Raw genomic sequence first — 15,585 nt, forward strand, 5'->3', positions numbered from 1 at the left:
GGCAATTTATAAGGCTTTTACCGGTACTTCTTCTCACTCCCTTTCAGATTTTCTTGTATTTTTTATGTATTGCTCTTTCTTTCCTTCTAAAGTTTGTGTTCAAAATAAATATTATCGTCATCAATGGGATATATTAATACGGAAAATATCATACTTTCTTTGGTGTGAAAACTGTCCAGAATAATCTATAACTGTTGAAGACTTAGAGGAAGTTTTTTAGTTTGTGTGACCCATTAATTGTTCATTAATTTAAACTGAGTAAAGTTTTACAGCTCCATGACTATTGTTACATTTGTTGTAAAATAAGAAAGTACATGGCCTAGTTGGTAAGAAATGACTTTGTGAGCAGACAGTTTTTCTTTCTAAAGTGACCCACTGACTCAGTCAACATTGGGTTGACAAAGGACTGACCTGTTTGAGTAACAAGCCATTTAATGGCCATAGAACTGACCTGGCTTCAGTTACCTTTATTTTTAAAGTGTTTTTTCCTGCCCTGAAGCAAAAGCTGTTCTAGATACATCCTGTAGAATCATCTTACTATAATACAGACTGTCAATCTCTTCTGCAGCCAGTGGTAAAGCCTGAGGTTTGACTCTTTAATGATAATTGCACTCAGTGTTTTTCACTGAAGTTGACATGATAAAGTTTATTAGTGTATGTTGCTCCAGCTTAATCTTTCTGTGTTTTTCCTCTTATTGTGTGGGTTGTGAATAACCAACGGCAAAACCATCTCAAGATATGTTTAATACTGTATGTATATTCAAATATTGTTTAAGTGCTCCCTTCCAATCATGGACTTGTAAAATTATTATGTTGTAATGAGCATGTTTTTGTATTTTTGATGCCTCATGAAAGGAAAAAAGAAAGACAGAAAAGAAAGTTTTATCAGCGCAAAGCAACCTGCATTCAAAATAACTCCTGTCCACTTTCACAACACAGGATTATCTGGCCTGGGGTGCAGCATCTTTGACAGTTCAGCTTCCTGCCTCATCAAAAAAATTAACTTTGTTCTTTTTTTAAATTATAACTATTTTGCTTTATGTAAATGAGTATTTAATCAAATGTTTATTTAAAATATTTAATGAGTTTGAACTGCTTTTAATTTTTTTGTCTATTTATTTATTTAATTTTATGTATTCGATTTGTTTTAAGTATTTTGAGTTTTTTCTTTTTCTTTAGATTGTTTTCTAATTTCCCCCAACAACTTTATTTTGAACTTTTACTTCCTGAACTGCTCTCCGCGCGTTCCCGTGTGACTCCGCTCTCCTGTTGCTGCTCGCTCCCGTCTCTCTGTCATTCCGACTGCTCTCACGTGCTTTCTCTGCATAAAAGGGTCTCCCTCCACGCTCACCATGTCCAGTGTGTCACCAGACAAGCGCAGAAAGATGGAGTCAGCACTAAGCCAGCTGAAGAAGTTCACCGTCGTGGTTGCCGATACTGGAGACTTTAACGGTAAATCGCCAATGGAGCGCGTGCTAATGTTAGCCAGTTAGCATGCTATTCCATAGACCAGGAAGGATCCAGAGTTATGCGACTGACCGTCGGGTCGATATCAGGCAGGGGTGTGTGCACATTAGTCCCGCTTCTGGGTAGTCAGGCTAACTAACATTACACTAAACTTTACCAGCCTAATTTATTTGTATGAGATTACAATCTAGTTTACTTGTTATATTAACTCAAGTTGACAGTCTGATAATCTCATTATGGGATGGCATAATTACGACGTCCCATCGTTCCTCTCTGGACCCAACTAATTAGCTGCTAGCTTGAATGACGATCATTTGTTTTTAGTTAGCAAATTGTGTTGTGAAGGTTTAAACGCAATAATAGGCTCTGCAGAAGGCAAGCCTCTTTTATTTCATCCTACTTCCTTGTTCCTCGGATGGTACTGTAGAAATGGTTGAGTGGTTTTAATGGGCTAGAATTAGCTAACTGTGCAGTGATGTTATTAGCGGTACGCTAATGTAACCCCCGTGGACCGAGCTCAAAACTGCAGACTCAGGATGACAAGACAAAATTGGGTTTTCCTCGTGGTCATCAGATTAGGAGGATGCTGTCTTTTCTCTAGTTTCTATAAAATCTCAAGCTCCGTGTTTGTTGTTGTTTCATATGTTCACTTTTCTACTAAATTACTAACAGCTTAGCTAGTAGAACTTTACATTTAACATTTAATGTGATTTAAAAACAGTTTACTATAACTAATGAAGGGAAAATAGGCTTTTATGAGTGGAGATTTATATTATTTAAACTAGAGACTCAAATTGAAATTCTTGTCCTAATCAAGGGGTTTGGAGCCTGAGGCTCTGGTTGAAGCATAATTAATATCTTTTTTTAATTTAAAAAATTAACACATTCTTTTGGACAATAAGGCATTTCAACTGAGACAAAGTCACTTCAAACTTCATTGAAATCACTCACACACCACTCTGCCAGGCTCCTGACTACAGTTCCCATCATGCTCCAACTATCCATCAAGTGATGTGGCTTTTTAGTTTAAAGTTTTGGCAGGTTTTTGAGCTGCATGTACCACGAGAAAATTAAAATGAGGTCGTGAGCACAACCAGAATACATTCTTAAGGAGCACTGGATTTATAAGGCGGACTATGTACCATTTAACAGAATTCAAGGTCTTGAATTGCAGCATTTGGTCCAAAAATGCAGTGAGGGTCACTTTGTTCGTTAGTGTTACGAAATGTTGGCTGAGATGCACCAACATTACAAAAGTACTATTACTAAAATTGCTGCATTGAAATGATCCCATTTATCTTTTATTTTGAAAGGAGGCCTTGTGAACCTCTGCCAGAAGTTATAAATTATTTGACATTTCCAAAAAGAAAAGGTATCTTTATGCTTATGTTTTATTTATGCAAAAACAATAGTTTAATTTTCTTCTATATAAATAGTAGTAACAATAACATAAACACAATAGTTAATTTGAATTTATTTAATGGTAACCATAACATCAACACAAATCGGTGTCTTTATTTTCTAAAGGGTGAAGTAAGACTTTGCGGCTCCTACTTGATTGTAATCAGTGAGACATTTACCTGAAAAGTTCTTTTAGTGTTAAAGGTTGCACACCCCTGCTCTAGGACTGCAAGCCAATTCAATAAACTGTTTGCAATTCTCTTTATGCGATTATATTCATCATTTTCAAAATATTACATAAAATAAAAACGTAAATAAAGAAATCTCAAACTAGATACTATTGAGTATAGTTGGTATAATTGAAGATCTTCAAAAAAATAAAATGGTCAGTAACCAGTAGGGCTGGGTTGATTAAAATCAATTAATTGATCTGAATCGCTCCAAGTTTTGCCTTGCCTTTTTTAGTGATTTATTTTGTAAAATTAGCCACTTTAGAGCCTGTTAATGATTGCACATTTTTTGCTGGAGCTTCTCCATTTGAGAAACCATGTGACACTGCATGGTGTTAATCTAATTGCCTTATAATTTCACTAATACATTTTACAGTTTGTGAACTGTATCAGATTAATATGAATATCTTCAAAACATATAGATATACAAATATGTTTAAACCGTGTACATTCAAAATTGAATTGAATTGAATTGAATCAAGAAATTACCATGAATAGAATTGATCCAGGCCCTGGTGAATCGAATAGAAAAAAATCGATTCTGGAAATTATTAATGATACCCAGCCCTAGTATCCAGTTCAGCCAAGATTATTCCAGGAAGGCCAAATTGTTGTAACGGAATTTTAATGTTAACCTCTGTGTATATCTAAAACCTTTGCTGCCCAAAATGTATAGTTTAAGTTGTTTGGTATGTCGAGAATGAAACTTTCTTTTAAACTGTTACTCATTATATTACAAATATCCAGTGATTTATTGTTGGCTGTGCTTTGAAACTTTGCAAGGACAAAGTGTAAGCAGTTCTGTTTCAATGAATGCCCACATTTGCTAGTGTCTTTTACAAAGCATACATTATTCATCAAACTGTCTTACAGTTTAGCAGTACTGCGAGTAAAACAAATGTGGTGTTAACGGAGTTTAAGTTTTCATCTAGTCCTGTTAAATCTATGCGTGTGAATATATTCTGTTTTTGAAATCTAGGGTCAGAATGTGGCAAAGTTGCTGGGGGTTTTTTTTGTTCATTGCAAAATGTAACTTCTTTTTTCTCTGTTAATCCAGCAGCATGTCTGTTTCACATGAGAACTTGGTAAACACAGTGTTAACACCACTTGCTTGCTTCATATGTGGAGCAAGAACAGTTCTCGCTAAAATTGTGTGCAATTAATCGGAGGGGGCTAAGCTTGTGACATTTTGTTTCTTATTTAACCAATTTGCCTGTGCAAATGCAACAGATTCTCTGTCAAATGAAAAGGCACTAGGTTCATGCATCATGTGGTATTGTCAATTGTTTTCTTGCAGACACATTAGTTATTGTATAAATCTTTTTAAAATATTGTTTAGGTAAATACATGGACTAATATACCTCCAAGATCTGTTTGTCATCTGTAAACTCTAATGTATAATGCATTAGCATATGAAAACAAACCAGTGATGCGCTAACTAAAAGTTGAATGTATCTCTTTTTTTACCATCTGTCGGTAAACATCCATTAGTGCAGTTTATGCATAATAGATGCTCAGCCATTGATTTAATTTCCACGCACACCATATTCCAAAGGGAAGGTTTATTCTAAATAGAAATACTATAAAAGCATTTACATATGCAAATACTATTGTGCTGATACATTTGCATTTAAAATGGCAGCAACAGGAGGATTCCAGTTAGCATTTATTCTGACCAGAGTCTGAGTGGCAAATTACATCAACAAAGCACATCAGTCATGTTCAGCCAGGACAATGGCCACTGTTGAGGTTATTGCCAGATTGCATCTATTGCATGATGTTACAGATCTTCAAAAAAATATCAGTTTGTCTGCATAGTAAAATCTGTTTTCCTTTAAATATCTCGTACTGTATTTTCTGCACTAAAGGGCGCACCAGATTATAAGGTCGGACCGTTAATAAATGCTCTATATTTGGTCTTATGGCATGCATAAGGTGCACTGAACTGTAAGGCTCATTAAGTGAGACAAGAGTCCATCAGTCAGTCAGATTTTATTAAATGCATTAATAGTAACTCTAGAACTTGTTCTAAACTCTCTACATGTTAGCCATGTTAGCATATTCACAATACCCGTAACTCCTAGCCTTTGCAATACAAAAAAGCAGTCTGACATCACTACGTTAGCCTTGCAACTAAAAAAAAACAGACCAACGTTTTGATAAAGTAATGTGTACCTCTCAAAATTGCTTTGAGATCAATAAACACGATCAGAAATAATCCATATTTAAGGGGCTCTAGATTATAAGGCGCACTGTTGTATTTAAAAAAAAAAAAAAATTAAGGCTTCAAAGTGCACCTTGTATCCTCTTTGAAAATCGTGTATCACATTTCTCCACATTTACTAATGAATGTTTTACATTTGTTCCGTTTCTATCGCTTTGTCATCACCAAGCTTTGAATGGAAACTTGCCAAATCAATTTCTTTGAATTTTAAATCAAATCAAGTCAAGACCTTTATAGATTATCATCAAACTGAACTAGTATTTTGACATTATTACCCAAAATATTTTTAAAAAATTAAGGTTTTCAGTACACGTTATGTACTCACATTAGATTACAAAATAGTGCTTCAATGAGCAGGACAAGCCACCATAATTGCCAAAAGTTTTCAAATTAAAATAAATGAATTGCTGTCTGGTGGATTTGTTGCTGTGCGACCTTTAGCCACAGAGTGATCACCTTTTATCTCTGTAATCATGAGTCTAAATGTTTACTAGTTCCCCTGAGCCCCTAAACGCATTTTTGTGGAGTTTTTTGATACTTTTGTTGAAGTGGTGTCGAGATCAGCAGAAAGGCCGTGTGAAGTCTTGCATTTTATTTACAAACCGGTAATTAGATTTCTGACTTTCCCAGTCGCAAGCATTTTTTGTTAACATTCTGTCAGCCTTTCATTGCAAGTGAGATATTAATATTTTCTGCGCAGCACTGTTACTATTCTCTCCATTTGTTGCTCATCATAAAAATGGTTAGACTTTCTACAAGTAAAGTGTTGTTTAATCGGTGTAAAGCCTATCCAATAAACGATGCTTGAATATAAAAATTTCCAAGCTTCAAATCTGCATCTAATGTAAATCCGCTTTAACGGGAAAGCAAACTAGAAGATGTGGCTTGTTTAAAGGTTGAGCAATAACGCATTAAAACACCAGGTGGCAGCATTTTCCCTACAGAAGCATTATGTTGGGTCTTTAGATGGTTTTTCAATGTTTGTTAAAGCTCCAGGATACATTATTAGTTTGCACATGTTGACTTAATGTTTTATTGTAAAAAATAAATTTTAGATAAATGTAGGAGTTGGTTTCTGTTCAGTTTTACATGAGCAACATTTAACTATATGTTCAATTTTTTTTATTGCAAATTGGGCCCCTGATTCCTATACGAACTGCATTAATAAATTTAAATAAATTTAAATTAAAAACAATTCTGGCACATAAATAATATTCCAGAAAATTTCAGTGCTGACATGTTGAAAGTTAATGTTTTATGCAACTTCCAAATTAAGATTTTTTTTTTTTCTTAAAAAGCAATGTATAACTTTTTAATGAATAATTTGAAACATTGGCTGCTAGAACATGTAGCCTTGGAATACTTGAGTTACTTGACCTATTTCTGCATCTCATTCATTTCCATCGTGTAGATAGGCAAGGAAACATGGAGTGAATAGATATTTTCAATTTCACATTCAGGGCTTAATGCAAATCAACTTACAACGTCCACAAATGGCAACTGCTGTCACAACATGAGTTTAAAGAGGTACAACACAATTGCAATTGGGGTAGCCAGAACAACAGGTCAGATGGGAGGTTATACCAAACTCCCAACCAAAAATTGGGATCATGCCCCCAATAAATGCCATTACAATGACAAAGGCAGGAACTGACCTGAAAGTTCACAACTAGAATGAACACCAGGCAAACCTGATGCAAACCACAACGGCTAAGTGAAGCATCACCTGGAAGTCTACTGGAAACCGAGTAAGTGTGCACTCAGTGGCAGAGTCCTAACTGCAGAGGAGAGCCACCAAGGCTGCACACTGAACAGTTCTAAAAAAAAGTATGTGGGGAAAAGGAGGCAGCACAAAAGAGCAATGCCCAATGCCTGGTCTCACGAAAGAAAAGAATAACGCAACAAACCAGTGACCATCACAGGGGTAGACATCCATGAAAGAGCCTCTGGTATGAAGAACCAGACAGCACCGGGCTCTGACATGATGCATGTATACTGGCTTAAGAGACTCATGGCACTGCATGATCGGCTGGCAGCACAAATGAAGCAGCTGCGAAGAGATAGGACTCACCCCAAATGGCTAACAGAAAGGCAAACGATCCTGATCCTGAAGGATCCTTCAAAGGGTGCAGTATCATCCAACTACCAGCCGATAACTTTCTCTCCACAACATGGAAGCTCATGTCAGGCATCATTGCAACAAAAACAAATGGGCACAAGGATCAATACATGACCAACGCACAGAACAACATTGGTAGAAATTCCGGAGGAGCCAAACACCAACTCCTGATTGACAGAACAGTCCCTCAAGAGTGCAGGTCACAACACACTAAGCTGTCCACAGCCTGGATTGATTAGAAGAAGGCCTGTGACCCAATCAACATCCATGGATTACTAAATGCTTGAGCAGTACAATACCAACCACCTAAGAAATTTCATATCAAACTCAATTAGGTAAATGGTAAGCCACTTGCACAAGTAGCCATCAAATGTTCCCAATGATATTCTCTGTCCCCACTGCTGTTCTGCATAGGTTTAAAACCCCTTAACTAAAATCAACAAGACAGGCTATGGATACCGACTCAGAAATGTGGCCACCATCACCTCTACATGGATGACATCAAACTATACGCTAAGAGTGAGCATGACCTTGACTTCCTGATCCAAACCACCACCCGGATCTACAGCATTGATATTGGCAGTTAATGATTAAGACAGACAAGATGGTCCACACAATAGAACAATAGCTGGCATTGAGGACAGCTACAAATACTTTGGAAAACCTTTGGCAAATGCCAATATAGACGAGGCAACAAGGGATCCCTTAAAAAAGAGATTTTATCTCAGTGGCACTTCCTGGTAAAAAATGAAATCTTTTTTTTTTTTTTTTTTAAATAGAAAGCTGCAAAAGCCAAATACCTCCAACAAAACAAACATTTACGTCCTAAAGTGTTTGCACTTACAGCTTTTAATTAAACCACTTAAACATAATCAAACTTCTCTTAACCATTGGGTTCTTTTTCAGTGGTATTTGTTGCTATTTTTAAACTCTTAACACTGAGGTGAACATTTGCTGAAATAAAACAAAAAAGATAAAATATGTTTAAAAATGTTCAAAATAAGTAAAATAAAATAAAAACCCTTCAACACCATTTATACACCCATGTGAGTCTAACAACAATATCACTGCTTTTGTTTTTTATGAAATGTCAGTATGGGCTTCCTTTATTTGTGTAACTCATCTGTTCTGCCAAATTGCTTCTTCTTTTGTTGGCAATCTTTTTTTCATGCTGTTATGGTTGACTTCTATGCAGTATTCGTCTGAATTTGTTAATTTCTTTGTTTAAAAAAATCTGTTCTCATACGGTTTTATGGATGAGGCACCAAACCTGTTTTGATAAGGTCAACAAGTCCTTGCAACATTAGTTTCATTTTTTTAACTCTGGAAATATACAAATACTGATGGATGTTACAATAGCCTTACAATAGGCTTATTCATGTAAGAGTCATGTGTAGAGGTTGAGTAAAAACACAACAAATTACTAAATGCGCAACAATGGCGGGAAATTAAATCTCGGATTAAGTTGGCTATCCCAAATCTTAATGGTTTTGCTTTTGTAAAACATCAGATTTTTGTTTCTTCTAATGACTGACCCACTTTTGTCTGTCTTATACAGCCATCGATGAGTACAAGCCTCAAGATGCCACCACCAACCCTTCTCTTATCCTGGCTGCTGCCAAGATGCCGGAATACCAGAATCTGTTAGATCAGGCCATCAAATACGGCATTGCCAAAGGAGGGTAAGAAAAGCTAGCTATTTAAGTTTGGCACCCTTAAACCTAAAGTTTTGTATATTATTATCCAAGAAAAGAACCACATTAGGATCAGTTGAAGAGATGTTGACTGGTGTGATGTGGTTTTGCCATTAACTGTATGGACACCAATTCTGCCTCACAGCAATGGCCTATTTGTATAAAGGAAGTGACTTATTCGCACACAATTTCTAATATGTGTGCAACCAGTGCTGAACTCTTTTCTTGGTCACACCTATTTTGAAAGCGGAAGATATTTGGCTTAAAATGGCTGCGCTCAAAATGTTCGCTGTGCCACTTGATAACCATTCCTGTTGTTACAGTTACCCCTTCAAATACGAGGGGGCAATGCAGCAATATGCATCTTAACATGAATTTCTATCAGTTTTTGTTCTTGGATGCATTTAAACGTTTTAAAATGAATGAAATCAACCTTGTATAAAAGTCACAACTCCGACACTGTTTTACTTCTGTTCTTTTTAAGAACGGAAGAGGAGCAGGTAGCCAACACAATGGACAAACTTTTTGTAAGTTTCGGGCTTGAGATCCTCAAGAAAGTTCCTGGCAGAGTCTCCACAGAGGTGGATGCCAGGTAGGAATGACATCTTTAACTGGGAAATTACAAAAAATTCCACTCTTTTGAACATTCAAATGGTCAAAGAATCTCTGTTGTTTCTTGTTGTCATAAACAGATTGTCTTTTGACAAGGATACCATGGTAACAAGAGCCCTCAAGCTAATTTCTCTCTATGAAGAAGCGGGTATCAAGAAGGAGCGTGTGCTCATCAAACTGTCATCGACGTGGGAGGGAATCCAGGCTGGCAAGTGAGTCTTTTTAAAATGTAGACTATTCACGACATGTCTTTTGTTTTGACAAATTAATTTTTACAAGTATTTGTGATGCTCCATGATGCATGACGGACCCTCTCTTAAGTAGAAATCACGTCTGAGAAATGTGATCAGCAAAGCAACTCTTTACCACATGAAAAACGCTGTGTGAAGTAAATCAGCAGAGCATTGGTTGGTCCTGATAAACCTCCCTTTTCCCAATTACCGTATTTTCCGGACTATAAGTCGCCCTTTTTTTCATAGTTTGGCAAGGGGTGCGACTTATACTCCGCAGCGACTTATATTAGAAATAAATTGACATAAATACATTGTTAACCCTCCTGTTATGTTCATTTGTGAGGAACAGAGATGATGTTTCTGGGTCAATTTGATGTATGAGGTATGTTAAGTGTTAAGAGTATGTTAAGTGACTCAGAGAATCAGCAAACTTTTTTTTACAGTAAGATCTTGAAGGCTAACAACAAAATATTCTATTTTCCAATGATTTCATAGATTCAGAAATGCAATAAAAGTGAAAACTGTTTCTACAAATACAGGATGAAAACAGAGTATTAGTTAGCCAATGATGCTTCATGAAAGGAATAAATAAATAAGTTTGAGAAAAAATTACTGTGAAATTATTAGATAAACAGTCTGCTATGATTGTGTCATATAAGGTTGTGAAAGTTAAAATGCGACTTATAGTCCAGTGCGACTTATCTGTGTTTTTTTCTACTTTATAATGCATTTTTGGGCTGGTGCGACTTATACTCCGGTGCGACTTATAGTCCGGAAAATACGGTAAATATAAATTGGGTCCAAACTTTCTGTAAATCAACTGATATGTCCAATGAAAATCAGGAGAAACCCCCACTTAACTAAAAATATGAAAATTAAATATTAAATAACAAATTAAATATGCTTATTTAATATTTCCAAGTATGTTGTAAAGAAATATTTCATTTAAATTTATTGGTTTGTGTCCATAAAGGCTTCTTCTGTGCTGACCATTTGTGCCATTGGGGCAAATTTACATCCTACATGCAGACATTGATCCACGTATGAACATCAACACATCACTTTCCCACATCAGGCCTAATTCCAGAAAATGAAAGAATGCAGACTATCTGATGATGTGTTTCTTAAATAAAAAAAAAAAGGAAGTTCGTCACACCTGCAGTGATACTGAGGCACAAAAGATGGATAATGAAATGAAAGACACTTTCATAATGACTCCTGAGCACATTGTAGACATCCTTGAAGACTTTGTCAATGCTTTATTTAAGCCTTAGTCACAGCTGCCCTTACAGGTGGAGACAGGCTGTTTGCAGACAAAAAATGGGCAAACCGGTACAGGGCACACAGGGTCAAGATCATAAAAGACCGCTCTGTGAGCACATAGACCGTAAATGGGTTGGTAAGGCACTAGTACGCTCACCTCACTAACAGCTAGAGTGTGGCGTACGGGCATCGTACAGCAGCATTACCAATAAGTCATAAGTGCATGCAACTTACAAATACTTCACAATATACTTACCACAAGCACGACAACGGTCCGTTACTTTTGTAATGATGTCCCAAGAGTTGGCCGCATGAGCCTCAAGGGAACTTTAAGACACACCTGCACTGCCCTGAAGATGCAGCCGCACCTATCTACGACCCTGCATTGGCCTGGACAACCCAAAAACACGTAAACCTGAATGAGTTATCCTCCTGTATGGATGCATCAGCTTCATCAGGAGTCAGTGTGAGGACAGTCAGGTGGCCCTAACACTCACCAACAATGTCACTATCAGGGCGGAGTGAAATTTGGCAGATTCTATCTTAAATGCTACTACAGGCACTGTAAGGGTCTTACCAATTCCTAAAGTCTTCTTAATAAATAAGTGAAGGAAAAAGAACAATAACCAGAAACTTTTCTTGACAAGACAACCTGAGAGCGAAGGCCAGGCTGGTCTTGATTGCTAAAATTGTTTGGCAGCTTTTTCTTTTTTTTTTTTCAAATTTGTTTGTGTATTTCTTATAATTTCTTGTTTCCTTTCAGGGAGTTGGAGGAGAAGCACGGCGTTCACTGCAACATGACACTACTGTTCTCCTTTGCTCAGGCTGTGGCCTGTGCCGAAGCAAAGGTTACTCTCATTTCTCCTTTTGTTGGCCGCATCCTTGATTGGCACAAGGAGAACTCGGACCGCAAAAGCTTTGAGCCCCATGAAGACCCAGGTATCAGCACACATCGGCGATTGAGAGGACACTTGGACAGGGCTGTGGATCGTTATTGCATGGTTGTCCGATTCAATTCACGAATCAAGATCAACGATTCACAGATCAAACCACTTTCCCTTCTATTTAATGTTTCGATACTTGTTGCAGCCTTAACACTAGTGATTTTATAGTGTTGTAGTCTCACATAAACAGCATTCTTAATTTAAAAAAAGTACAAAAGTATATTGGTGGCTTAGAGGGGCCTGAATTTCTTTTAACAATTACGTACAAACTGTTTTTATTTCAATATTGTGTTAAAGGTGCAGTGAGCTGTGTGGAAAGCTAACAGTGAGAGTAGTTGTCCTGGCAAAGCGGTTTGAATGTGATAAGATCCCAGCTTTAAGATAACCTTTTTATCTCGGTGTCTCCCTGTGACTTTGTATCTGCCTAAGTTTAGCAATGCTTTGAAGAGCAGGGTTTATTACCATGTGACCTTTCTTTTTTGTATATATTAGAGCTGCCCTCATCTAGTGCTAGACTTTTGGTAATTACTGCCCCAGGGATCTGTAATATTTGCTAGCATGTTTTTATGCGTTTGAATTTTTTAATTATTAAGTACCAGGTTCAACTGATCTGCTGGGAATTTTTATTGCATGGAAAGGAAATAACCACTTTCAAAAGAAATGCTTAGTCATCCAAAGAGGCAGTTCACCATGGCCAGTGAGGTGTGGACAGTGATTAATGTCTGTGCAGCAGAGCCTCTAGCATATCCGTGTCATTTCAGAGTGCAGCTATTGAAACTGAGTTGATTTTCATCAAACACAATGCTTTTGTTTTGTGGGGGTTTTTTTTCCTTCATTTCCTTCCTGCTCTTTTTATTAGGTGTTCTGAGTGTCACCAAGATTTTCAACTACTACAAGAAGTTTGGCTACAGCACGGTTGTGATGGGGGCTTCTTTCAGAAACACGGGGGAGGTGAAGGCCCTGGCAGGCTGCGACCTCCTCACCATCTCCCCGGGTCTGCTCGCAGAGCTCAGCCAGGATCACAGCTCAATCACTGCAATGCTCAGCATGGACAAAGGTACAGCTTTTCCTGCGAAACTCTGTGTTAGGTCAAAACCACATTCACAGTCACTGTCACAAACAATTCTTTTAATAGTTATTTATGACACAAAGTGCAAATACACTCAATAAATAAATAAAAACTCAGGGTGGTTCTTTGGGGTTGAGATAATCTCACAATTTAACTGATAAACGGATGCAATGTTGTAGTATCTACATGTGGTACTGTTGTGATACAGCATTTGGTTTGGGGCTGATGTTTCTTCCGTTTTAATTACATTTTTCTCCCATCAAAAAAAAAAAAAACACCTATTGTTGTAAAGCAGGCGTGTCCAGCCCTCCATTACTCAGTAGCTGTAATATCCTGAAGGAGGACACACCCAATGCCCTTAATTAAAATTTCTAGCCATCAATGCTGGCTGGTTAAAAAAAGTCGTCACTGTGAAAATTCCTGAAGAAAGGAAACCTAAATAAAAGTGATAGAGACCAAACTTATACTAGCAGGACACAGCCAGCGCAAGAATCCAAAGTACACGAAAGGTTCATCTAATTCAGACAATAGGTGAAATTCTCAGTACTCCAGATGAATATGCTGAAAAGAAAAAGATAAAAACATATTTGTATTGTACTTTAAAATAAACTAAAACTTCTCTGTAAGAAACTCTTTAAAAGAATTTAAATGTTTGCTAAACCTTTTAGGAACAGCAAATCCAAAAGAGAAGCTCCTAAAACACAAAGATTTGGGGATTTTTGGATTTTTTTCATTTTTTGTATATTCTCAAAACAAAACCCAACACTGTAAAAAGAGTGGCAAGAGTGTGTCCATTCGTAATTCACGTCGTGATGCGATGCATCCCAAGACTGCAATGCTATGTTCACACCAGGCGTCTGCTGACAGGCCAATCTTTTTAATCGGGCTCTGAGCTTTTTCTTTCTCTATTACAATATATAAAGGATTTGGTGTCGCATAATTCTGGTCAGGCACAGACCAAATTTATTCATGTCTCCTTCATGATCAATTTTCAACCCGTTGGCACTTCAGTGTTTTGAAAAGGACGCTACCCATACGTCACTACCAAATCCCAGTCCTTGATTGGTCAAAGTTCAACTGGTTAACCTTTCAACACACATTCAATGGCTGCATGTTTTGTATGTAAAGCCCAAAAACAGACTTAAAACTTGTGTAGTGGGATAAAAACACAAGAGCTTTGAATATGGAAGCCAGAAACGCGCACATATGCAGGTTTACATAGACTTTTCATCGGAACCGGTCGCTTGAACCTAGAATCACAGAGACAATAGATCAAAATCTTTTGAAATACCTGAATAGATGAGCTTTCACATGAACACATGTAAAAACCCAGGAGCCTCTCGTATCACGACCTCATTCTTGGCTCTGTTCATAGCAGTGTCCACTTTGAGCCGTCTAACAACAACTGTGACACTAATGAGGGAACTTCTACCACTGGACTGGTCTCTGGAGGTCTGGTTGTTGTTATAGAGAGCTGCTGAAACAGGCTTGATGTATTGCCAAACAAAATTTCACGATATTTCTCAGAATCATTTTTTTTGTTGCTTCCTGCAGAAATCTCTTTGGTAAAATGTCCTGTTTTTCTTTTAAATGTTGCAGCTAAAGCCTGTGATCTGGAGAAGATCCACCTGGACGAGAAGGCCTTCCGCTGGCAGCACAACGAGGACCGCATGGCCGTGGAGAAACTGTCTGACGGCATCCGCAAGTTTGCTGCTGATGCAGTCAAGTTGGAGACCATGATCAAAGTAAGAATTTTTGTTTTCATTTATCAATGCAAAAACAAACGGATTAACTATATAAGGCACTTTTTTTTTTTTTTTTAATTGCAGGAGAAAATGTTCAACGCAAAGAATGGCCAGTAATGGAACAACATGGAAATTCCTGCAGCATAAAGGAGGCAGAAGGGCTGAGCAGAACCTGCTCTCTCCGCCCAACCAGACCCTCCAGATCTGCCACCTGAATGGGGCTGCCTTTGACGAGAAGACCACACCTTACTTGAGATTAATTCTTTAGTGGTTTCTTCTACAATGATCCATAAACAGAAATGTATCCAGAAATGAAAGAAAAACCATAAACAAGAAGAGAGACCCTTGACTTGGCTTTGTAATTCTGACGTAAGTCGTGTTACGACTTGAAGGGACCACGGTGCTTTTTTACAGGACCACAATTTTCAAATTGACTCAGATTTGTGTTTCAGCCATGTTTAAATAAAGTTTTCCTGTATCTTCATTCCGCCACAGATTTTACACTCTTAATAAAAAAAAACATCTCAGTCGTCAGTGTGGTGTCATCAGTACTGCTTTTTGTTTCTTATTTAAAATCCATCAGC

The 15,585-nt window shown here is 37.4% G+C and overlaps 1 protein-coding gene across 1 annotated transcript; it reads left to right on the top strand.

Moving 5' to 3' along the window:
• Positions 1-1,240: 1,240 nt before the first annotated feature.
• Positions 1,241-15,535, top strand: taldo1 (transaldolase 1). The gene is made up of 8 exons (XM_004066858.4): positions 1,241-1,452; positions 9,000-9,123; positions 9,620-9,727; positions 9,828-9,959; positions 12,007-12,182; positions 13,047-13,244; positions 14,856-15,001; positions 15,086-15,535. The coding sequence occupies exons 1-8, from the start codon at positions 1,353-1,355 to the stop codon at positions 15,116-15,118; spliced, it is 1,017 nt and encodes a 338-aa protein (XP_004066906.1). The 5' UTR covers positions 1,241-1,352; the 3' UTR covers positions 15,119-15,535.
• Positions 15,536-15,585: the final 50 nt, after the last annotated feature.

This window comes from Oryzias latipes, chromosome 3 (assembly GCF_002234675.1).
Source record: "Oryzias latipes chromosome 3, ASM223467v1".
NCBI lineage: Eukaryota > Metazoa > Chordata > Actinopteri > Beloniformes > Adrianichthyidae > Oryzias > Oryzias latipes.